Below are 25,767 nucleotides of genomic sequence, written 5' to 3' on the forward strand. Positions count from 1 at the left end.
CCGTCGAAACATAATCTATGACATCGGCTTCCGTGTTCCCTCCTGGGCCCATAACCTGTTGGTGCTGTCATCTTTAGGGCAGGAATACCGGCTTACTTAACGGAGGATTAAACACACACACTCATCGTTGGTGCTCCAACCAGAAAGGGGAGTTCGTACTCTCGCTTTTTTTTATTTCTGCACATGCGCAGTTGTACATCCCTCGCAGGGCATGACAGTATCAGTGTAAGAACACACTTAAGATTGAACTTAAAGTCGGATATGCCAATCCATTTATTAACATAACAAAAAACATATAACATATTACTGAATATATGAAAGACTTCATGAGTGACTGGCTTCATTGTGAGGCTACAAAGAATGGACTTTGCTTCAGTTCTGTTAGCTGCCCCTGGGTCTGGCAATTACTTTTTACCTGGTCAACAATCTCTCAGATGAAGCTTGAGCACCCCCTCACTGTGCAGCCGCAACAAGAGGTCAAACTCAGCCGGCATGGCGTGAAAACCATTTACAGCTTTCATGTCATCATAATAGTGGTTTGTCAGGGCATAGAGTCCATGTGGGTGATTACTGAAGGGCCAGAACCCGTACAGATGCACATTGGCACAGAGTTCCAGAGCAAGGCTGGTCATCATCATACCGGTGCTGAGCCGCACTTCTCGTAGACCTTGGGAATGCCAGAAGAGGGCCAGATTCTGGAGGTAGTCAGGGTTGAAGAAGACGGGCCGGATAGGGCTTTTAAAGTCCTCAAGAGTGTAGAAGGCCCGCAGGCACACAGGAGTGGTAAAGCCAAAAGCGAAGGCAGGAAGGAGCAACAGAGAGTTGCCGTAGCTATGCAGACTCTCCACAAATTGACGTCGACGTCCATTTAGAGCCCCATACCTGAAAATAAAAAATAGATGTGAAGCAACAAGACAAAAGCAACATTTTAAGGTGACTGTGCAGAGATATTCATCCACTCACTTATTTATGAGTATGCTTGGGTTTGCTGTCACAAGGTCAGTCTTGATGCCCACATGTTTCTCATAGCCGTTTTCCAAAGGAGGAAGGTTGCACCTGAACGTGTAACAAGGACGATATAGACACTGTTGTATGGAATCAATCTATATTAGTTTAACTCTGCTAGTTAACTTTGTCATCAGCCTTTCAGTCTACTACACCTTTGAACACCTTTCTTACCTGAGAACAAATTGAGCTGAATCGATCATCTTTCCACAGCCGCTGTCGGTCAGGATCCCTCCGTTCCCGACGACAGCACACGTATCCCATGTTTTATTTGGGAAAGGATGCTCCTGGAATCAACACCAACAGAAAAAGCATTACAAACCAACATTTATACTGATAATACATTTAAACTGTATAATGTGTGATAGACGAGAAATCCCCTGCACTACCCACGTGTTAACATATCAAGCATGGCGTTAGTTCACGCAGGCAACAAACTCAAGCTCATCTTACAATCCTAGCACATCAGCTGACAGCTCAGCTGATTTCCCCCATAGCATTCATTGGCAAATTCCATATAAGGTGCCTTATTTAAGCTGCTTTAGCCTGCCTGGATGGGCAGGGAGGTGCTCTACCCAAATATTAGTTTCTTTAATGAAAGTTGTCCTGACTGAAGTGTTGTTTATTAATTGCATTTGCCAATGTACTAGAGGTACCTTCCTTGTTATAGTTTTGGATTTTCTATAATATTTTGTGATTTAAAAAGTATAAAAACAGCTAAAAAAATCCTAAAAAGTTTTTGGACTGTTGGCAGAGGTTTTTTAATATTTTTAATGACAAGGTGTGGTCAAAATCAAGTGGACAATAATGTAGTATTTTATTGTTACCAAAAGGATACACCAGCTGTGCATGGCAGCCATTCAGGACACAACTGGAGCTATTTGACCATCCAACAACTTCTCATGATGCATACTGGCAGCTGGTTCATGAAAATGAGTCACGATGTCAGTGAGTCTGTGCAGTGGTGTGATGATCACTCCCTGAGACTGAACATTCAAAAACGCTTACTTCCACTTTACAAGATCACAGGAAAGAGTTGAGAGTTGTAAGCATCACATACTTGTGCAGTTTATTGACATGAAATTGAGTGAAATGTATTAAATGAATTGCTGTGGCCATATGTTACAGATAATTATGGTTCACAGATGATGACTCCTAATGACTTTGGTGACCCCCTGTCTGTTAATGTAGCGCCACCAGCAGGTTAAAGATTGAACTTATCATCTGAAATATCTCAACATCATTTATCACCATTGATGAACCACACAAAGAATATTAAATTGTGATTCCATACGTGTCTGGAGTATCAGAGAAACTCAGGAGGATTTTCAACAAACACCACATCCCTATGTTTTTTAAACCCAAGAACACACTAAGACAGATACTGGTATAGCCCAAAGACAGCACACCCAAACACAAAAAAAGGAAACTAGTGTACTAGTGTCCAATGCAGTGAGGAATGCACAGACCTGTGTATTGGGGAAACTAAACAACCACTATACAAACGCATGGCTCAACACAGAAGGGCCAACTCCGCAGGTCAAAACTCAGCAGTTTATTTACATCTGAAGGATAAGGGCAACTCAGTTGAGGATCACCAGGTGCACATTTTAGACAGAGTGGATGGATGGTTTGAAAGAGGTGTCAAGGAAGCCATCTACACCCAGGTTGAAAAGCCGTCGCTGGACAGAGGAGGGGGTCTACGCCACCACTTATCCCCCACTTACAATGCTGTCCTTTCATCACTTCCCAGGAAACTGAACAAGCCTCAGGGGAAGATACCAACGATTGTCATTCAGACTTCGACCATAATGACTGTCGTTACCATAGCCGGGAGCACTAACGAACCACCAGTATCGATGATCCTGGCAAACGATCCTACACAGGTTAAATAGCCGAGTTTCCCTACCAGTCAGTTCAGAACCGAAGAAGTCTCTTGGGTGAGAGACAAAACATCTTCTAGTATCTTCAACCAAGTCCAGTTGCCGTTGATGGTGAGAAACTCCAGCAAAGACACAGGCAGTATGGTCACACACCACTGACTTATCCAAACAAGCACCACACCTGCTCCCAATACAATGCATCATTTTTCACATAATAAAATATTATATAACATAAAAAAAATACAAATATGAGTCATACAGCCGAAATGATAATAAATGAAAAACTACCCGGTGTAAGTTGAATAACATTATATTAATTAGACAAAACTAGCTAATGAGAAATAGATGCAGGTCACTTCACCCAATGGGTGCGTGATGCTAGCTAGCAAGCGAAGCGTTAGCTAACGCTACCTTTAACGTTACACGGTAAGGTCGCTGTATGTTGTACTACTAGTTACTTTACTAGCATTTTCCAATAACATTAAATACTTACCCTGTCCTGTTCAGTGCATGCAGCCTATGGCTGAGTGGCGCTGCTTCCATGCCAACGTCTTTTGTTTTATCGATAGGCTGCCGTGTTTGCCGGCAAATTAAACATACTCAAGATCACACCTTGTAACTAAAATAGATTAAAATGTATAAAACATTGTACCTGCTTTTTATATATACACAAACTATAACAAGCAGGTGTTGTCTAGCACCACCTACTGGGAAAAGTAATATTAATTAGTAATACTGTGATATTACTGTATGGTGTTACTGAGTAGTTACTACTCAACACTGGAAACAAGCCTATTGCAGAGGGAGTATTTAACTGCAAATCAAGAAATCCTCCCCAAATTATGTTTTTAAATTTTAATAACAAACAAAGCACATTCATAAACAACACCATGTAGTGATGTGTATCAAAGAGCCACCATGTGAGTGAACACATGACTTATGGCGGAACATGCAAAGCAGTGAAACCCTGAAGCGACTTTGAGTTGGGGTAATAATCATGAATGACAAACATCATACCTTTGCAAAAGTGCTGAAAATCTCTCTGGTCACCTTGAGAGTCCTTTGCTTTTCCCCGTCGTAGACAATCGTTGAGCCCAGTTGAGTGTTGGCCTGAGTAATGATGGCCTTGTCAAAACCATGGCACTTGCTGCTCAGCTGAGATCTGGGGAACCACAAGGACTCCATTAAATAAAATACAAGACAGTCAGGAGTGTTGACACTGTTTTACAGGTCAGATTATGTGCTGAACAGAAAGCTTCATAATTTGCAAAATACATTAAGGAATCTCCATAAAACTGCCATGAGAACCAGCAGACTTTGTATTGTCTAACTAAAGCTAAACGGTTATTTTGAGACAATGGAAACACCTCCCCTCCTTGTTTTAAGAATTGGCTCAATGGTGTTCTGTCATTTTTTACAGAATATTGGTTATTCCCTAATCTGACTCATACTCTATAAACGTGTTAAGATTTTGGGTACCTACTGATTATTTCAAAAAGCAAATGGACTATGTTGCTAACTACACTGCTCATAAACTTTAAGGGAACACTTAATCATCACGGTATGTCAATTAAACTTCTGGATGTCTATCTGTTCAGTTAGGAAGCATAAACGATTGTGAATCAGTGTCACATATTTTGGTTCAAATGAAACTGACATCAGCTGCACTGGAGCGACAACAGCAAGACAACCTCCCAGAAGGGAATAGTTTTGCAGGTGGTGCAAAATCGGTCGGACATCCCTCACCAATACACCATCATTGCTTTTAAGGGCTTAGATTAGGGGTTTGACAAAACTCTTAGCCCGTGAGACTTGACACTGCACAAATAGTGGGGCCATGACAACAAGACAACAATATATTTTAATAGGCTTAGTATTTGGGGAAATAAATTTATTGACGAAATAGTTAATAGGGGGGTCGGGCGCACTCCCCCAGAAGATTTTAAACATTAAACACTTCATTTCCTGCATTCTGGAGACATACTGAATCAACCCTCAAAAACTGCTACCTTGTTATGCCATTTGTCAAACTGAACCATATAAATCATTGAGCTACATTTTAATTATTAAATATCATAAGCCATTAAATACTTCTATTATGATTTTTATAATTACAACTGATAATAATTTTTTAAGTAAATGATTTTAGAGGGGGGTCTGGGGGCCTGAATAATTTGGGCTTTAAACACTTCATTTCCTGCATTCTGGTGAATTTCTCTGCACCAATTCATTGAGGAAATGTCTTTATTTATATAAAAGGAAACACAAAATTCAGATGACAATTCAAAAAATAAAAATATAGTGTAATATAGTGCTGTAAGGCTCTCAGGCATTCTGTATTGCTGTCAAATATGTTTCTCCTCTTTTTTATTTTATTTCATCCCTGCTGAGTCAACACACATGCAGGCATGACTGAAGTAACCTAAGTCTTTTAATGTGCACGTTACACCTTTTCACTTCAATGATAAATGAATTAATTTTAATTCAGTTATAAACCCCTGCACCTTAATAGCTCCTATGTTTCAGCAGCTTTTCTGCTCATGTTTAAAACTTTCTGCACATTAAAAATCTCTCCATATTTTGGTGGGTAGCCTACATGTCCCCAGCATCCCCAGTGTAAATCACCCTCCTTCCCTGCTCCCTCCCTACAGGTTGACTACTCCTGCTTACCGCTTCACCTCCACTCTCCTCCTGCTCTCTCTCTCCCTCAGTTTCTCTACTACATGCACAGTACTGCAGCTGATGTTGAAGCTACTGCAGCCCCGGTAGCAAACATATCGACATATTGGTTGTTTTTGCGCCTCCATCTAAATTTATTTTGGGGTGGTGGGGGGGCAGAGGCAACTCAAGGAACAGAGAGCAGAGGGGGTGGGGGCTAGTAAGAGATGTGAATCACCCAATGGGCCGCTGTCCGTGCTTTATGGGCCAGTCATTGGCCCATTAAAAAAAAAAACAGTTTATTTATTTATACAAATAATTTACATGACACCGGCCCCAAAGGTGCGTCGGCACCTTGTCAGATTACAAATCCAGCCCTGGGTGGTAGCCACATACAATTGCTCTTTCCTAATATCCTTCCTGACTGATTGTTCTGTAGTTTTGCGTATTGCTTGTGTCTCTACGGGTAGCAAGAGGCGTTACCTGCAGCCCATTCAGATGGCACAGCCATATGTGCTGTCACAAGAAGGTTTGCTGTGTGTCCCAGCACAGTCTTAAGAGCATGGAGAAGATACCAGGAGACAGGCTGTTATAAGGACAGTTGGACAGGGCCATAGAATGGCATAAACCCAGCAGCAGGACCGGTATCTGCTCCTTTGTGCAATATACAGTAAAGATTTTGAACTTTGAACAATTTCGTTCACTGAGATCTGATGTGTGATTTAAGTGTTCCTTTGACAGTGTCGTTTTTTTGTTGATTTATGCCCCTCTAGAGCAAGGCCTAAGGAACTCTTTCATAACGTGATGATGTACGGTGCATGCATGGACAATTATTTGTAATTCTGCTGACCTTTTTTGAGTGGATGCGAAGATGTAATTTTTTTTACCTGAATTTTGTGTAATTGTCCTCTTGCTTCTTCCATGTTTGAGAGTAACGGTCATTTATTTTGTTGATGACCTCCCTGTGACACACACACACACACACACACACACACACACACAGTCAAGTGCAGCGCTGACATGGCTTTATCTGCATTAACAAAATAGGTTTGCTCTCACATGCAGCCTTTACAGAGGTCAGAGGGCGGAGGGGCTTTTTTTTTTTGAGGAGGCGGCTTGTGAAGTTCCTCATTGCTGTTGAGAGAACAAGAGAGAGACAGGACAGGTAAATAAAATGGTAATGCCTGAGATAATAAACATATCTGTCTCTAAGCCCTCTAAGATTTTCTTGGCATTGAATGCTTTTATGATGTCAACTATGCGGTTCAACGGGAAGTCCTGTATGCATGAACTACAATAAAGTAGTTAGTGATCAGGCAATGTTCTGCATTAAGGGATCTCCCATTGACCAATTGGTGGCAAAGCAGTGATATATCTGGCTACTTCCATAAATGAACAACCAGTGTACAAACTCACTAATGTAATGTCTGTGGTTTGTCGTATGTGTTGCTTGTACAATTATATATTTTCTACTGTTTTTAAGTTTCCTAAAAGATTTTTTAAAAGAGTCAATTTGGTGTCTTGTAATGTGTATTGTTACTCACAGATGAAGTAAAAATCTTAAACACTTTGAAACTAAAATGAATACCATATTATGATCATAGTAAGTAATGCTAAACTTGAACATCCAACAACCATGTGATATTAGATATTTGATGAAACATGACAAAACGCTCATTTCGGTAATCAGAGCACTGGGAATGTGGAGAGAGGGTGACCTCTAAGGCACGGCAAACACTCCTGCTGCAGCATGCAAAGGGTTGGCTGAAACACACACACACACACACACACACACACACACACACACACACACACACACACACACAGACTTTTGAATACATTCCCCTGCACAGTAGTCTACACAGTTCTGGTGGACAGATGAGATCATAGATAAATAATGGACAAACAATGGAGGGACAGTTAAAGAGGGATATTCAGTGGAAAAGCTGATTTATTGATTTATTGAAACATATCTGGACACATGGAGCTGCCGCTGTTGTGTTGTTTATGTCTTTTTTTTCTATTTTGAGCTGCTTCAAAGGGTATAGTGAAATGGGTATATCAAGTGATTTGGAGCTGGAAGGATCTGGGGAGATGGGTTCTTACCCGGAGTCGACTGACTGACGAGTGGCCAGTGGCTGGTGGGACAGCAAGGGTGGGGACGTAAACAAGCCTCTTTTGACACGCATTTCCAGTGAACTAGTTCCAATAACAACAGCTTGAATGTTTGTTTGTTTGTTTGTTAGTGATTCAAAGGCCTGGTTATATTTTGAATTAACTGTTATAGGCTGGAGTCACCATCCTCTTTGATGACTCGCCTGCCCACTGCCACAGCTTTCTATTAAAGGAAAATTGGTGGGGAAGGCCAACCAACAGAGACCATAGTGGTAGAGTATTAAAAGAGAGATAAATATCTCTCCCATGATTCATGGTGTAAAACAGTGCACTTGGCCAACGTGAAACTGACAAAACTGAGATGACAGAGCCTCAATGACTGAAAAGGCTCTCCACAGTCCGCCATGGTCGGTGGATTACCAAGACCTAACCTTTGACCTGCGTTCTTACTTAGGTGGTTGTCCAGAACACAGCTACTTGACCTGGTCTGACACTACATCTTGGGGGGAAAACAGATGCCTGGTGGTTTGTTGTCCTGTTGCTTATTGTTTGTGTTGCTTATTTTATACTGAAATAGATTTTTGTCTGTCTGCACCCATTTGCTGCCATTTAATGATAAAATGCACACTAACAGTTTCCCACAGGAGAAGCCAGAACAGAGGCTGCCAGCTCATTCCGTGTTGTTGAATGTTATTGTTTAACCCTTTCAAAACATGGTCTACAAGGTCGCTCATGTGTGTCCCAAGGGACCACGTGGGCAAAAGGGGGGAGGTTGAATAAAGAGTGAATTACTGACAGATGTCATTAATATTCGTGAATAACTGTTAATGCTTTTAACTGTTGTTTAACTGTTTTCCTTTAACTGTTTGATATTGCCTATGGTACGGATGGATGATTAACAAGGGTTTATAATGAGGTTGAATCTGCTTTGATGCTAGACTTAGCAGCTGTTCAGGGTCAGAAATGGAAGGTAAACTGTCTGTGTTATGGGACACGGTGAGCTCCAAGTCTCATTCAGAGAGAGTGAGACTGATTTAGGAGATGCGACTGTCTGACCAAAGCTATCTTAAAGAGATTGTGGAACAAAACATCTACAGACCAACTCAAAATCTCATGCTGTAGTAATCTGTGTCTTTCATACAGGTCCAGATGTGATCTTACTATGTATTGAACCAAAACCATGTGAATAAATTAAATACTGTCTTGGAATTGTTGTCATGTTAATTAAATAGGTTAAAATTTTCCATAAACAGGAGGCCAGGGTGGTGGCCAAAGCCCTAACAAGCCTAATAACTGAAATTCATCTCTGTTTTCCTTCCTGGGTGATGGCATCAGCAACTTACAGAGTGCTGGTGCTGTAAAAGTAACAGTATGACAAAATATTTTGGTGAAGCAAGAAACTTTTTTCCCATATGCACAAGCGACATTGCCTTCACAGCTGCCCTTTGTAGCCACGGCCACTCTCCCTCAGCTGGAGCCAGGGACCTGGGTACTCATCAAGGGCCACAGGTTTTCCTTTAATTGTTTTCCGGGTCCTTTCCAAGTGCTTTTAACCACCGAAACCGCATTGAAAGTCATGGGAAGGGAAGGGATACATGGGTCCACGACAGCCATTGTAAGCCTATCCCGGAGCCCTACGACAGATTCGAGCCAAACACTACACTACACATAGCATTGAAATACAGTATGACCAACGAGGAATCAACAATGGAATCCAGGTCCATACGCCCTTGGCACCCTTTTCTAGCCAGGGTGAGAGTGGTTAAGTCTCAGAGGTTCAATGTTGTTTTTAACTGGTATTTCTGTGATTATGGTGTTTCCTATTCTGTACACATTTGACAAACATCCACCTGCATCCAACTCAACCACACTGATACCGCATAGTCTAAACAGATCAAAGCGTAGTAACACCACTGAGCTTCCCACCAGAGGAGAACGTGTTACACAGTTCTCTGCACGTCAAAGTAAATTCTAGTTGCTATGCTTGCATGACCAGGAAACTATACTCTAGGTAGTTGCCTCTGCCTTACACAGCCTGCATGGAATGCTAACATGTAGTTTCCAAATTTAAACCTTTCCTACTCAGTGATGCCCACCGGGGCCTGGGACTGCATGCTCACATGCGGCCACAAAATCGACACGGCCCTGTTAGAAAATTATGCTAGATGTCCTCTTCTCCTAGACATGAGAAATGCAAATCCTTCAAACAGCACAGTAGCAAAAGATTCAGACTATGAATTAAAATAGTTAATTCCAAGTACCCCAAACCATATGTGGGTAATTTCCTGGAGTGTGTTCACACACCTATGATTCTGTAGTAGCCAATAAAGTTAGCTGTACACTGGTTGTCTTAACAAATCCATTGTTATGCAAAGATTGCTTGACATTAACTTATCACACCCTCACTGAAAAAAACGCTTTATCACAGAACACATCTTAGCATAGCCTGTATATAGATGACATTGTGGTACCCAGTGGGGTTCCAAATGAATTTAAGGGTTGAAATCAGATTACAGACGGATTTGATTCAAGTCTCTGTTGATGTGGTTGTACGATTAACAAAAATGTGATGGTGGATACTTGCGACTGTTAAATATTGAGATATTAACATGTGATTGTCCGAAAGACTAATGGAATTCATTTACAAATAAAGACCAAACTCTTTATTATCAATTTCTTTCTGGTGATATGACTACTAGATTGGTGAGTAATGCATACACTTGGAAAAGCTTTTATCTGATGGATCCAGGCAACAGTTTTTTTAAAACCAAGGTCTCAGACACAATAGTAGTCCTGCAGAAAAATATTTACACTTGTAGCTTTCGTAGATGTCCCTGTTTTATCCCGCAGATTAATCTAGGAGACATTATAGATACCACACCATAGGTCAGTTATGACTACGTGTTACACGATATTTGATAGGTTCTCATCCAGGATGAGTACAAATACAAATATGTTTGATCCCCTGCTTATTCATAATTTAACAATGTCTATGTTTTGCAAAATTAACTGAGGCTAATTTTCTATTGTAAATTTTCTGTATTTGGATGTCCATATATGGCCAGAAGGAGGATTGTTATGGCAGAAAATTGCGTCCTCTTACATTTAATCTTTTATGTATGTTCTTTTACTATTATTATTACTATTAATGTCATGTCTTATAGATATATATGTATTGTGTTTTTATCCTTAAACTTTCCTTCTTCTTTACTCCTTATGTTTGTCCGTCCACATTTACTAGGGTTTAGGTCAGAGCTGTGAGATTGTTTTGGTGTTTTCCCCCTCTTGTTGTTCCTTTCCTCTCCTTGAATGAACATTCAAGGAGAGGATCTCTGTTCCCCAAAACATCCCAACAACCTAGACTGTGTAAATGATTATGCATCTCTTTGCTCGGGGCCAGATGCCTGAAGCTACCTTAGGCCACAGGCCAGCTGTATATGTGTTTTAGTACTTCTCTGTTAATTCAATTTTATTATTAAATTCTTCAAAGACAACGGTTGGTTGTTACTCAATTATTTGCTTAATCCCTCACCAGCAGTATACAATTTCCACGACATGTATCCTCACAAACTCTTACTTTGTGTGCACCTGTAGTACTAATAATCCACAACCTATGACAAATTATTATTAAATGTCAGAGTGCAGCTTAATATCCTTTAATTTCAGGCAAGAATTGATGTTGGTACTCCTGTTGTGAGAAACAGCCTCTCACATGTCACTTTCAATGATTCTTTAGGTTTCAGTGTGAGGGTTTCTGCCATTGCTGCTACTACTGCTTCTACTTCTATTGATTTTCCTCAAATAGAAACATGCAACAACATGGTATCATTTTGACACCATTAAAAGTGAGCATCAAGTTCTTAATAATAGATAATAATGTCAGTTATCTTGCATTGAAGAAGCAATGCTTTCCAAATTTTATTTTCCAAATTTCCCAACCAGTATATTTACTAGTAACACTATGAGATGAAACATGAAAATAAGTGAGGAAAGATTGGCAAAGTATGCAGAAAAAAGTGTTCTGCTATAACAATATCTTCTAATACTCTTGTCAAAACCCAGCATGCCCCCACTAACACTCCTCCACCACTCAAAATCATGGGTATGTTCTACAGGTGGTTGGGAAAGGTAGTTACACACTTACTTGTTGTCGTACATGTGCCAGATGACAGTGGCCAGCAGGCTCCCCAAACAGAGGAGCGTGATCGTCAAAGAGTAAAGTGACTTCAAGAGTTGTCCCCTCATACCTCTAAATCTCCTGCTAACTTCAACCGCTAGCCACCCACACGTTCTGTTCTCACTTTCTCTCAAGAGTGTTAATCATTTGCCTCTCAGTTTTCTTCTACCTCACACCCCTCCTCCTTCTCATCCTGCCTGTTTGGTTTGACTTGGTGTTTACCTTCGCTCATGTGCCCAGTTATCCGCTGTACTGTCAGACGTCAAGAATCAGCACGGAAGTCAAATCGTTTGGGGAAAATGTTTTTGTACCTTCTCTCTCAGTATGAGTCTAACTGTGTGTAATTGACTACAGATGATGCAAGTGGATCCAAGTGTGTTGATATTTTCAAGCTGTTGAGGGGTTCAGGAATAAAAATAACTTTGGAAGGCTTGGAAATAGATTATTATAAGTGTGATGGCCACAGCCATGGCCACACAGCCATCTTTCCTTAGCGTATGCTATTCCTTAGGAGTGGTTTATATAATTTCTCAGAAAGATTATACACACATACTTTTGCAAACATTTATTTACCTAGAAATAATGTACAGGACACTTGGTTTGTTTTACATCCATTTTAGTTGACAGTACAGGGGTATCTTTTTTCAGAGCGCACAATTACTTACTTTTGGTTTTGGATTGTCTGTCTTTTTGATTGCCATTTTCCTTCATTCCTTCATACCACACAAGAACAGCAACAAGATGGGTCCATTACATCAACATGGCTTTCTTAGATATAACCAAAAGGCAAAACCAGGAGCTCTGGGACCTTTAAGTAACCTGAAGGAATAATGTTCCAGCTGAGGACCCTGAAACTGTCATCACCTTCCACATTACTTACGATGGCTGTGACTGGTGTATAGCTCCACAGGGAGGTGATGGGGTCATGTGGTTAGGCTGCCATGAGCCCTGATGCCCTAATGCCTGTTTGAACTATTACCACCCTGCATGTCTCATAAGCACTCATAACATATAACTGACAGATTATGTCAGCACACAAACACTGTGCACAAACCTGCAGATAACGCATACGCTGCGCATATGGCACACATACAATCGCTTAGAGGGGCACATATATAATTTACTTATCCTGCCTTTCTGTAATCACTGCGTAAAGACCGAAATAGCTTGAATGGAGTGGATTATTGTTGATTGTGTTTAATATAACGAAAGAATAAACACAATTTTATGTGTTTTTAGCTTCTGAAAAAACACAGGTAGCGAAAACTAATTTCCTGCAACTCTTGGTCTGTTGAACAAGGATGCTCAGCAATCCACTACTGTTGGTAGTGGTGGTATCATCTACATGGCTTCCTTTATTGAGGACTAGATAACTACCAGTTGCCAATGCTACCAGCATCCTTCAAGCCTTCTGTGGATTACAGTAAGTCTTTTCAGCGCTACACTTTCAGATGCACATGCATGCAACCGTTTCAATAAAAGTTACTTGTTTTTTGTATTGCATTATGTGTATCATTTTTTGGAATAGGATTTAAAATAGCAAACTCCATTTTTTCTGTTCAGGGCAGTGATTTATATGAAACCACTTTTTTCAATAAAGAGTTTTGCCAAATAAAGAAAAGGCAAATTATTTTTAAATGACTTTTACTGACATTTGGGGTCAGTGTTTTAAATTAAATTGCCTTTCAGTTGTAAAAATGTAAAATGTGATATATTTATAATATGTCGGCTACAGTGAGCACCTTCAGCAGTAGAACATTATCACCACGATGCACCACAGAACGCCGCAGGAAATCCTTTCTCCTGTAAATAAAACTTTATCTACCTCATATCGTGAGATGGACAGCAGAGTCATGAGGTGGGTTGTGCTGTGCTCGTTTAGTCTCTGTCTTTCTCTCTGGATTACTCACTCTCCATTGAGTAGCCTACATTGTTAAAACCTCTGATTTACAGGACACAATGGGACATTACGTGTATTAACATTTTGAATTTTGGATATCTGTTTATTAATATTTTTAAACTGCAACATTATTAATATTTTATATCTGCACTACAATCACTCAGTATAAATAAAAGTTCTGTCTTGTTTTATCTTATCCTATGTAGCAACCCTCTGGGCTGTATTTTTAATAAACAGTGTTACCTCCTTTTCCAACAGTGTTCTGAGATCTGCTGAACAGCTATATGCAGAGACAAAGGGGTTGATGGAATCACTGGAAAGGACTTAAATTGCCAAATTATTCGAAACCACTCCAAGCTTGGCCCACAGTAGCTTTCCAAAGCATCAGTTTGCTTAGGTTCTATAATGATAAAATTGGGAGGGGATCAAATCTGGAAATCTGCTATATTATGTTCTTGATTGAATATATCTCGTCTGAAATATCCGACTGTTTCTCACTGAACTAACTCTAGAAACCATCACCCATGTGAAGGCTGTGAGACTGTATATTGTGAGGTGGCTTCATTCACATAAACTCTGTCTACAAGTAGATTCTTTGTGATTGGTTTGTTCACCACTGGGCTCCACATGTTTGTTCAACAAGTCAGCCAGCAGCAGATCCTAAATCAACTAATGTACGCGAGTCAGTTTCTCCACAGAGCAGTGATTGACATTGGCTCCACTGATGCTGCCCTAATCTCTATAAGCCACAGCTGATTTACTGAGAGTTTCCCAGTCAGTGTCAGTCTCTACACATGGAGGCCAATCAGTCCTCATTAAATTCTTCCCCAGTGAGTAAAGTTATTCACCTAAAGTATTTACTGTTTTTTGGAGCAGCAAACAAAATGAAGTATAAATGGATAACAGGCAGCTGGTGATGCTTTGCAGTTGGAGCCAGCTGGGGCCACTAGAGGGTGACTCTTGTCAAAGGAAGGAGCACATCAGTGAGTTAGTGAAATTCTGGTTTCTTTTTATATCCTTTGATTAATACATTTATTAACTCTATGTTTTGGGGTGCCAGCCGGAGCCTCGTCAGACACTGTTAATGAGTAGCCTACTTTTACTCAGTACAATCCTCCACATGGATAAATGACACAGCGCTCAAAACCCACATGAACCCACTCATTTGGAAGTAACCACCACACTGCACGCACATAAAAACACAGCAATAACCAGAGTTTCAAATATAATCAGTGTAATAAATATACAAGCTGTCTGAAAACCAACACAAATAAAAATCAGCCCAAATAATACATCAACATAATAAGGAGGCCATGGCTCAGCAGAATTTTACAGAATGTTTACAATCTTATGATTATTCCATTTTGATTTCAGTGCAAATGTCTTGGTTGCTGATGGGCCAACTCCACATTCACTATAAGTCTAGGCATCTGCCTTGCTTGCACACACTTAATCTGTGCCATCAGCCAAAACAGATCTGTTCATTCAAAAGTATCTGAAAGAGACTGGCTTCATTGTGAGGCTACTAAGAAGAAACTTTGCTCCTGTACTGTTAGCTGCCCCTGGGTCTGGGAACTACTTTTCACCTGTTTGACAATCTCCCAGGTGAAGCTTGAGCACCCCCTGACTGTGCAGCCGCAACAAGAGGTCAAACTCAGCCGGCATGGCGTGGAATTCCGTTTTAGCTGCTCGTTTGTCATCGTAGTAGTGGTTAGTCAGGGCATATAGTTTATGTGGGTGATTACTGAAGGGCCAGAACCCGTACAGATGTACATTGTCACAGAGTTCCAGCGCAAGGCTGGTCATCATTATGCCGGTGGTGAGCCGCACTGCTCGCAGACCTTGGGAGCGCCAGAAGAGGTCCAGATTCTGGAGGTAGTCAGGGTTAAAGAAGACAGGCCTGATGGGGCTTTCAAAATCCTCAATGGTGTAGACAGCACGTAGGCACACAGGTGTGTTGAGGCTGAAGGAGAAGGCGGGAAGGAGCAGCAGGGAGTTGCCGTAGCTACGCAGACTCTCCACAAATGGACGTCGACGCCCATTTAGAGCCCCATACCTGATAATAAAAAATACATGTGAAGCAACAAGACAAAGGAATATTTTAAAGCGACATTGCCATGATATTCATCCTCTTGCTCACTTCTCTAGGAGTATGCTTGGGTTTGCTGTCACAAGGTCAGTCTTGATGCCCACATGTTTCTCATAGCTGTTTTTCAAAGGAGGAAGGTTGCACCTGAAGATGTAACAAGGATGAGATAAAACGGTATGAAAATTTCATATCACAATTATAGTGAACAAGATGATCACATTTATCAATATTGTCATAGTGTTAAAATGTCCTGAAAGTACTGATACGCACACAAAAACCATTTCACCAAGTTTTATATTAAGAAAATCAAACAAATAAAATTGGCAGCACTGTGCAATTTCTGTTTAAATAAACAACAATACTTCACATAAACATATCATTATGATAACCATTAAACATTAATGATGTTATTAAGTAGTGTGAGTGGCGACGATTAAACATTAAAGATGTTATAACGTATATGCAATTTCCCTTTGCACAATATACATAAATACAAATAAGTCTTGAGAAGTCAGTGATAGTAATTGCAGCAAGCCCAACAATTGACATATATACAGAGGAGTCTTGTACAGGATTCTACAGCGTCTACACTTTAACAACTAATGTGACAACTGACGGATTTTAAATGAACAAGATATGTTGGTTGGGTGACTAAACTATTACCGTGTGCAGTGGACAAATAGAGTCTGCAGATACATGACGCATACAGTAGCAGAACAATGTGTAGTGTTTTTACAAGAGAAAGGTAACACTGAGAGCTTCAGTTTACAAGCTGTTAGCAAGTTAAACAAACCATGACATTTCTCTCATTCCCACATATCCCTCACAAAACAAACCCACGTTGAAATTCTGTTGATTAGCTTTATCAGCCTTTCAGTCCACTACACTGGACACCTTTCTCACCTGATAACAAACTGAGCTGAATCGATCATTTTTCCACAGCCGCAGTCAGTCAGGATCCCTCCGTTCCCGACAACAGCACACGTATCCCATGTCTTTTTTGGGAAAGGATGCTCCTGGAATCAAATACATTAAAAATGACATTTATACTGATAATAGTTATATAATAATTCATAATTATGTTTTTATTGACATGATGTGGTCAAAATCAAAAAAAACTTTTTTTACAAGTTGTAGGCCTATTTTATTGCTAGCTGAGCGAGCTGGGTGGATCGTCTAGTCTGCCGCTTTTCAATCCAAAACCCTGGCTTTCTTTTCCCCATCGTACACAAACTTTGATCCCACTGGAGTGTTGGCCTGAGTAATGATGGCCTTGTCAAAACCATGGCACTTGCTGATTAGCTGAGATCTGGGGAACCACAAGCACTCAAGGTCAGGAGTGACTGTCAGTTTAGGTGCTGAACAAAAAGCTTCATAATTTGCAAAATTCATTAACTCCATAAAACTGCTATATGAGAAACAGCAGACTTTGTTTTGTGTTTCATCACAGTATAACATCAAGTCAATTAAAAGGTTCAATGTGTAATATTTAGAATGATCTACTGACACAAATGCAATATAGTATACATAACTATGTTTTCAGTGGTGTAAAAAGACCTTACATATAGATATATGAATGCGTGCCAATGCGGACCATGACTTTGTTCTTAAAAAAAAACAGGAGTGGAGGAAGGAGTCAATAAGTTAACACTATTACTTTTTATTCAGCGTAGTCCATTCATTCATAATTTAACTACTTAACTCAGTTTAAAACTACATTTAGTTGTTTCAGCTCCAGTATTCACATCATCTCCACCATGATAAGTAGGCCTATGATAGGAATGTTCCATTGGTGCAACTAATCACATCATGACAAATGATTGTTTTTTTTTGATCATTGATCACTTATATTACACCTTCTTACAGATTAGTTTTATTTGAACAGTGACATTACAGTGCAGTAATGTAGCAGTGCAACAGTCGTCCACCTAGACAGCTTTCTTAAAGAGGTGGTATTATGCTTTTTGGCTTTTCCCCTCTCCTTTATTGAGTTATATATCTTTTTTGTGCATTTAACAGGTTTGCAAAGTGAAAAAGCCCAAAGTCCAGCCCAAAGGGAGTTCCCATCTCTCACAGAAAGCACTGCTGAAGCGCTACTGAACCGCTTGAAAACAGCTTGTTTGTAGTCCAGCCCTTCACTTCCTTTACGTGTGACGTCACAATGAAAACGCGTCATAAAGCTTGCCAAGCAGCTAGCGGGGTCAGGCACGCCCTCAAACCAAGCTAGTCTGAGCGGAGGCCCTTTGGCTCAACTGTCCTTTGTCTGGTTTTCCATTGTAGAAATGTTGCACCTGTACCTGCTTCCAGGTAGGCCTACTTTTTTTCATATCACCTCACCTCCGTCGAGGTTCCAAGCAAGCTGAGGGATACTAAAATGTAACATGAAAACACAACATATTGCTCATTGGTCAGAGAGAATCGTCACTATTCACTGCATCATCATTGCTTGCACCAGACAGAGGCCAGCAACAGAACGTCACGTCTGCCTCCTGTCAGTGAGTTAGTTAGCTGTAAAAAGCTAGCTTCTATGTTTGCTATCTTCTTATAACTGTCAAAGCATATATCAAGAACAGATTTTATAACATTATCGTATATATTTCTATCGGGGTTTTTTTGTCCGTTTTGCCGAACATTTTCAGACAACCACCACGTGTTGTGAGGGTGAGCTCGACCAACAGCCAACTAAAGTTAGCTAGCTGCTAGCAAGCTTCACACAGCAACAGTCCAAAATGTTCACTTGCAAGTTTAGCAGAGTTTGTGAGTTTACTCAGCACATTAAGTTGCATAGTAATAGTGCTAATTACAGATATCAGTGTGGTGTGCCTGAATGCTCCAGACAGTATGTTAAAATTCCTGTACTTAAAGCTCACATGTACAGAGACCACAAACCAGATGTGCCGTTGAGGAATAGTCACATTTGCGTGAAGGGTTACACGTTGAATGCCCATTTAGAGGATGTGATAGAACGTTCTCTGTTTTGTCGAGTTTTGCATCCCATCTTTCTAAGAAGCACCGCAATGACAGTGTTGAACATGTAGAAAACCCCTCTAATGTAGAAAGACCTGTTGCCAGTGAATCAGTGAGCGAGTGTGAACCATCTAACGTTAATTATTCTGATGATGAGCAAGAAGTACCTGTTGCAGTTGATGAATGCGTCTTTCTTCAGGATATCACACTTTTCTATCTAAAACTTCAGGCTAAACTACTAATGCCGGCTACTACAACACAAACTATTATTGAGGGATATCAAGAAGAAAGACGGCTTTTAAAAAACATTTTAATTATGTTGAGCCGGTGCCTCAGTTATTAGGTATCAATGAAAAAGGTAAGGAATCGTTTGCCCAGTATGTGCCTATTAAAGAAACATTGGCTGCACTTTTTAAAAGCAAGTCCATGCAGGAACAGTATGCAGCAACATGTTCCCAATCATCATCAGAGAGTATTTTCCAGGATGTAAATGATGGGAAGGGAGCTCAGTGCAACCCTTTATTTAAAGCGGAGCCATCTTCTCTTGGTCTTATACTTTATCAGGATGCATTTGAAGTGGTTAATCCACTTGGTTCTTCTAAAAAGAAACACAAGATTCTAGCAGTTTATCTCACTTTAACAGATATTTTGCCTCATAACAGATCATCCATAGATCAAATGCAGCTTGTTCTCTTGTGTAAGGAGCAGGACTTCAAATATTTTGGGATGGACAAGGTATTTGAGCCCCTCATTAAAGACCTGAAAGCTCTTGAGGAAACTGGCATCGAGATAAATAATGGACAAATTTTCAGAGGTCGACTGTGTGCTATTTCTGGTGACAATTTAGGGTCTCACTGTATTGGCGGATTTGTTGAGAACTTTAGTGCGAGCCATTATTTCTGCAGGTATTGTGATATAAAAAGATCAATTTTTGAGAGCTCTCCATTATTATGTGGCAACAAGCATACAGAACAGTCTTTTCTGAATCATCTACTAGAATTAGAAAACACTGGTACAAATTCTGAATGTGGTATCAAGTCAAACTCTCCTTTTAACCAACTGTCCTTCTTTCATGTTTGCCAGCCTGGATTACCCCCATGTCTTGGCCATGACCTGTTTAAAGGCATTGTTTCCTGTGACCTTAGTTTGTTGATTGGTCATCTAGTTGAGGAGAAACATTTCAACTATACACAACTCAACAGGTGCAAAGATCAGTTCAACTATGATGCCCAGGACAAACCAGCCGATGTTTCACCAGGTAGCAGAAGACATAGTGGACATGCAGTCCAGAACTGGTGCTTCCTGCCTTTGCTCCCTCTCCTGATAGGAGATAGGATTAGGAATCCATGTGAGAATGTTTCCTGGTAACTTGTGCTGCAGCTCAGAGAAAAAGCTCATTTGTGCACCAGCAATCACTACAGATCAGGTTACTTATCTTAAAATACTCATTGAGGAGTATATCTACTTTCGAATGCAGCTCTTTCCCAATGAGCCCCTGAAGCCCAAATATCACTATTTACTTCAGTATCCAGAGCTCATTACACACTTTGGTCCCCTTATTCGCCTTTGGACTCTCAGGTTTGAGAGTAAGCACACATTCTTCAAAAGATGTGCTAGGAAGTTACATAATTTCAAGAACATCTGCAAGACAGTCGCAGAGAGACACCATAGCTCTTCCAGGCATACTTGAGTGCAGGTAAAATGTTTCATTTCATTTGCCGAGTGTGTTACTGGATAAAGAGATAACATTCTACGTAAATGACTACAGCGACAAAATCCGAGAGGCTGTTGTTGGTTTGCATTTTGAATCTAAAGATACAGTAGCATCTCACACAGCGACTGTGAAGGGCACATCATACAAAAAGGGACATGAAGAAGTGTTGGAGGTTGGCAAGATATAGCTGGTCATTGTGCACCATAGCTCTGTGTCCTTTGTCACTTGTTTTGTTAAGTTGAGGGACATTTCGGTCTGTAGTGTTTTGGGGACACCTCAAGAGCAGTTTGTTTGCATGAGGCATGATGATCTACTGGATTATTATCCTTTGCCAGCCTACAAAATGTGTGACATTACGATGATTTGGCTCCATCACTCCTTTGCCGAGACATGGCTGCAGCACAGGAGGAGCTCAGGAGGGCTGTCTTGGCAGTACTCCCGGACCTCCCCGCAGACACACTAACTACCTTGATGGCAGACCTGGAAGAACTTGGTGTGGAGAACAAGGACATGAGCCTTCTAAGTGAAGAAAATCTTCTGCCCTTTCTCCGTGTGGTCCAGTCTAGAAAGCTTCTCCGTGCCTTTTCATCTCAAGGTAACCGTAGGTTTGGTGGTTCGGGTTCTATGGGTGGTTCCGGGATGGGGGTGGTCGTCTGCATGGAGGGATACAAGGCACTTTTATCCTTCGTCCTATTTAATGATTTAACTGTTTTTAATTCTAAGTATATTAGGCTGCAAATCGAAATGTTCACAGTTGAACTTGTAAACCTAGGGTGCGTTTGTAAATTCACTCCAAGCACCCTCAGCATGTGATTAGTTTTTTTTTTATACGGTATGATTGTGGCATGTTGTATTAACTGATGTGTTTGGCAGATTGTGAAATCCACTTTCGTTTTGTGCCCTAAAAGTTGCAACATCGATGGCCAAATGGAATTCCCACCCTGGTCACCAATCAAATTTATTTTGAAGCATGACATGATATGACCTTGGCTGTCAGGTGGCTTTCTACAGTTGTTTTTTGGGGCTACCATGACAAAAAGTTTGAAATAAATGAAAAATGAATGGTTTTATTTTATAGAAAATATGATTGGTGTTTAAATACACCATAATATGTCTGGATCATAGGGGTCTAATGGTAAATATTTTTTCAGGTTCCTTCTCTGCCCTGTCTCCTCCTGGCTCTCCACAACTCTCCTCAACCCTGTCCCTCACGGGAAGTCCATAACTTTCCTCACCTGAGACACCCCAAACGTCCAACCCAATGCCCTCACCACGCACACCATGGCCTGTACATTTTAAGGTGGGGTGGGTCTTGGCGATTCCTAAAATATATTTCTATTTTTCTCAATAGGGATGCACCGATGGCAAAATTCTGGGCCGATGCCGACGTTCAAAATAGCAATGTGGCCGTTGGCCGATGGCAATGGCCGATGTTTGTTTTTTCTCAGATTTTGTTATAAGATTGGGCTTCGTTTGAGTCTGATGCTGAAATTGACTATAAATGCACCCATAAAAGCTTATATCCTTGTATCCTCTCTTTTTTTCAGCATTTTCTGTTTGCATCCTTGAAGGTTAACTGGGAGAAGATGACGCCAGAGATTCAGTCAGCCATTGCAAATTCTACTAGACCGAATACTGCTGCCAGAAATGGTCAGAGAGCTTGTCGATCAAATGAGGGTGCACAATGCAAATCCAAATAGAGGGATCTGTTTGAAAGTTGTAAACGATATAATACAGAAGTACCCCACATGTTTTGGGGATGTGGATGATGAAGAAAATACAGCTGGGGCATTGCTCGTCCAGCAAGTAAAAACCAGAATCAAGCACGTCAACCGAAACAACACATTGGCACGGTTAAGGAAGAATAAGCACAGCAATCGCCAGGCGAGGACAAATGGAAGAGGTCCTGTTGATCAATATGGATGTGTCCGATGGGCACCTCAAGAACTCCCCTCAGGGGAGACTGATGAAACCCTACAAGAGATGAAGACTCAGACGCAGCAGCTATATGCCCAGGTAGGAATAGTGGAAATTATATTTAGGCATCCTTAGGCACAAACCTACATTTTATTTTTGAGTATTGATGCATCCAAATTTTGACTCCCCCCACCCCTAGGAAGGAATGTCAGGCATGGAGAGAGGAGCGCTTCAGAGATGGCTTCAGAGAACCTACATTCTCCAGCGTTGTGATCTCAATGCTGACCCTCCGCACAGCGTCTCAAAAATTAAGGATGACTGGCCCTTTCTCTTCTCCTTGAAGGGCCTGTTCTCGCATTTCAGTGAACTGACCGGAATTCCTATCCAGGAGAAGCTGCCAGCTGCCATAGACAACAGGAGTCAGAACATCATAGAGTACTTCCAACAGCAGAAGACACCAGGAGTGGGGAAGGTTCTGGAAGCCTACGATGAAGAGAGTGGCAACAAAGCTATCTGCACCATTATGTGCCTGCTTGCTCACTTCAAGGAGGAGGATGGTATCTTCCTTACGGCTGATGTGAGTATAACTTGCAGTGCATATCCATAAATTAACCATTCCCTCACTCTCTCCCTCCCATCTCTGTCCTGCTATTTTGTAATTGTTAATTACCAGAAATCAGTCACCAGCCCCATCCTTTGCTATGGACACTTTGCACAAGTTATTCTAATATTATATAGACTCTGAACAGCCTGAGTATCAGACCAAAGCTAGCGCTTCAGTCTGACACCCGTCTCATTCAAAGCGTTTACAAAGTTGAAGGGCTTTAGATACCTTTTCAAAAGAAAACTTCCCATTTCCAAAACGTCGCCCCTTCTAAAAAAGCCCTCCATGCAGAATACTGGTCTGGTTTCAGAGCAGTTATTCCTGTAAACCGTCTGTTTTTTACTAAAACTGACTCAATCTATATTCTCCTTCTCTTATGGTTTTTATTCTCCAGCCCTCTGCCACGGCTGCTGATATTGAGAGAGCTGTCACTCTGCCAAGCACACCTCGATTAGTTGTACCAGGTATAATCTTCCCTTATTTTGTAGAAGTTAATTCTTTAATGAATTCATGTGGTTGAGGGAGGACTGTTGCGCCTAAAAAATGTCTTTCTTTGAGTTGTTGATGGAGGGTGCGGGGGTCAAAGGAGATAATAATGTTCAAGTGGAGGTGTGCGAGTCTTTCTCCACTTGAACATTAATGAATTCATGTAGGTGGCAATAGTGTGTTGTGCAGCTTTTAGTTATCATATTGTTAATGGGTTTCAGGAGAGATACTGCGCGGCGCAGATATGTGGGTTATGTCCATGGAAGGAGCATGTGTGATGGGGCCCCACAGCAACCTCCTGCATGGATTGGCAGCAGTCTTCGCTGCCTACTATGTCTTCAACTTGCAATATCCGGCAGAAGCCGCAAGCACACTTGAATTCATTCAGAGGTGAGTTTAAACATGGCATTGTCATAAAAATTAAGAAACACGTATTAAAATTAAGAAACTCGTATACAAAATGTGAGCGTACGAGTTTCTTAATTTGTGATTTGTAGAATAGGATTTGTGAACCTGCAATGAAGAATTTGAGAAGGTGTAACTGTTGTGTTGTGTTTGTGGGAGAGACAAAAAAGTCTACAAGTTTGCAACTCTTAAAACATTTCTCTCTTTGACTTCAAATTTCCTGATATACGTGTGGCTTTTCTCTACAACTACAAATCGCACTGTCACAGGTGTTCAGTAGATTTGAATCAAATATACCTCCATAAGCAATGACTTGATATATGAAGGGAACTTTTCTGTAATTTACATTTTTTGTTAGAGTTTGGGATGTCAGTAAGTCACTTAATACAAATACAAAAGCATATTACTTTGCATTTTGAGTGATCAGATTTTACACATTGCTTTGCAGTTATAAGAAAAAACTCAAATTATGCTATCCAATTTAGTGAGAAAGGGACGAGTGAGGAGAGAGGCGAGGGGATGGGGAGAGATGGTTGACGATCGCACACACAGACACTCACTCAAATCTCTCACAGGCACATACTCAGGGGTTAAAGTATTCCGGCACCATGCCGGATCTCCAGCGTGACACGGTTGTGAAGAAATTTTCAGCAGGATAGATATTCGGAAAGGTTTATCATTTGAGTTCCCCAAAACCTATGGCAGCTCTCACACAAAAAAACGTGTTTAGCCAATCAGAAGCAGAGTAGGGTTGGACTTGTGTTTGCTAGCTATAACAATGTGCAGCTATCCAACAAGATGAAAGTTTTCTCTCTCTCACAGATGCGTGATGTGCGAGTGTGTGGAAAAATAGAACCAATTCCTATTTTAAAGCACGCGTGCTCTGGGTCTGCGCTGTCCACGTTCCTGGTGTAGTCAGAATCGTTGACATCAGTTGAATCCACGAGTGCGTAGAATTCAGCGTAATACTCGCGTGTAGAGGCCCGCTGTAGCTCGAGTGTTAGAATCACGGTTTAGAGATCTTTCTATTTGTAAACAATGCTCATGAATTTAGACCTGAAAATAGACCTACCCCTCCGCATCTAATAGTCTGCTCGTTTGGGAAATGGCTGAGGTAATTATGAAAGTAAATTGAATGAAAATAATAATAAAAAAATATACAGGCCTATATAAAATAGGAAAGCAGATTTTACTGATGCAAAGCTTTTAAAGGGAGATGCATCAGGGTTTCAGCCCAATTTCTATCCGATGCACACCACTCCAACCAGTGCACTCACATCGCAGACCCTTGCATCGATCGTGCCAAGCCACAGACACATACACACAGACACACACATACTCATATAGCCTACAGTGACTCTCAGTCTCACACACACAAGCACTCAGTCATTCATAAAGATCCCTTAATGTTTCATGTCATGGTTATGACCATGTCATATCTGTCTTAAATGTTACCTGATAAGTGTGTTTTTTTCCCCCCTGTTTTCAGAGCCTTTTGCGGCATAAATCCCCAGACGGGCAGCAAGGCAGAGAAAAAACGAGGGCTGAACGCACCAGTTTGCACACTTTTGAGGAAACTGCTGGATTTTGAATTGGTGGGCAGGGGAAATTAGAGGACATTGGGGACATTAGTATGTTTGACAACTCATGTTCAACCAGTTTGGTACACTAATAGATTGTTTGTGCATTGTGCACTCTGTTTTTTAAGAGAAAATAAAAAGATATTAAAAAATTTAAAAAAATACGTTATTTGTTTTTCTTTGCAGAAGTCTGAAAGAGAACATTTATCCAAGTTACAACATTTAATTGTAATATTTACAATATTCTGTCCTGTGAAATTACAGAAA

General features: G+C 40.8%; 3 protein-coding genes across 11 annotated transcripts in view; 1 reads left to right on the top strand and 2 right to left on the bottom strand.

Moving 5' to 3' along the window:
* Positions 1-249: 249 nt before the first annotated feature.
* On the bottom strand, positions 250-11,938 carry st8sia6 (ST8 alpha-N-acetyl-neuraminide alpha-2,8-sialyltransferase 6). The gene is made up of 7 exons (XM_046040590.1): positions 11,806-11,938; positions 6,606-6,680; positions 6,434-6,508; positions 3,906-4,050; positions 1,180-1,292; positions 964-1,056; positions 250-882 (listed from the first exon to the last, which is right to left on the bottom strand). The coding sequence occupies exons 1-7, from the start codon at positions 11,904-11,906 to the stop codon at positions 420-422; spliced, it is 1,065 nt and encodes a 354-aa protein (XP_045896546.1). The 5' UTR covers positions 11,907-11,938; the 3' UTR covers positions 250-419.
* A 1,982-nt stretch (positions 11,939-13,920) lies between these two features.
* The window catches only part of LOC123964490 (alpha-2,8-sialyltransferase 8E-like), a 42,708-nt gene continuing 30,861 nt past the window's right edge, over positions 13,921-25,767 (bottom strand). For all 8 annotated transcript variants that reach the window (XM_046041444.1, XM_046041442.1, XM_046041443.1 and 5 more), the window contains 3 exons: positions 16,731-16,843; positions 15,879-15,971; positions 13,921-15,794 (listed from right to left, as the gene is read on the bottom strand). In XM_046041444.1, coding sequence (XP_045897400.1) covers positions 15,314-15,794; positions 15,879-15,971; positions 16,731-16,759 — 603 coding nt within the window. In that variant the 5' untranslated portion in view covers positions 16,760-16,843 and the 3' untranslated portion in view covers positions 13,921-15,313. The remainder of the gene's footprint in view (positions 15,795-15,878; positions 15,972-16,730; positions 16,844-25,767) is intronic.
* On the top strand, positions 20,901-25,648 carry LOC123964465. Of its 2 annotated transcripts, XM_046041435.1 has the most exons (7): positions 20,901-21,103; positions 21,660-21,808; positions 22,080-22,524; positions 22,625-23,002; positions 23,424-23,493; positions 23,737-23,905; positions 25,410-25,648. In XM_046041435.1, the coding sequence occupies exons 3-7, from the start codon at positions 22,156-22,158 to the stop codon at positions 25,531-25,533; spliced, it is 1,110 nt and encodes a 369-aa protein (XP_045897391.1). In that variant the 5' UTR covers positions 20,901-21,103; positions 21,660-21,808; positions 22,080-22,155; the 3' UTR covers positions 25,534-25,648. The 2 variants fall into 2 exon arrangements, with proteins under 2 accessions (XP_045897391.1, XP_045897394.1); XM_046041438.1 differs by lacking the exon at positions 20,901-21,103 and having other exon boundaries at positions 21,758-21,808; positions 22,056-22,524.

This window comes from Micropterus dolomieu, linkage group LG02 (genome assembly GCF_021292245.1).
Source record: "Micropterus dolomieu isolate WLL.071019.BEF.003 ecotype Adirondacks linkage group LG02, ASM2129224v1, whole genome shotgun sequence".
Classification (NCBI taxonomy): Eukaryota; Metazoa; Chordata; class Actinopteri; order Centrarchiformes; family Centrarchidae; genus Micropterus; species Micropterus dolomieu.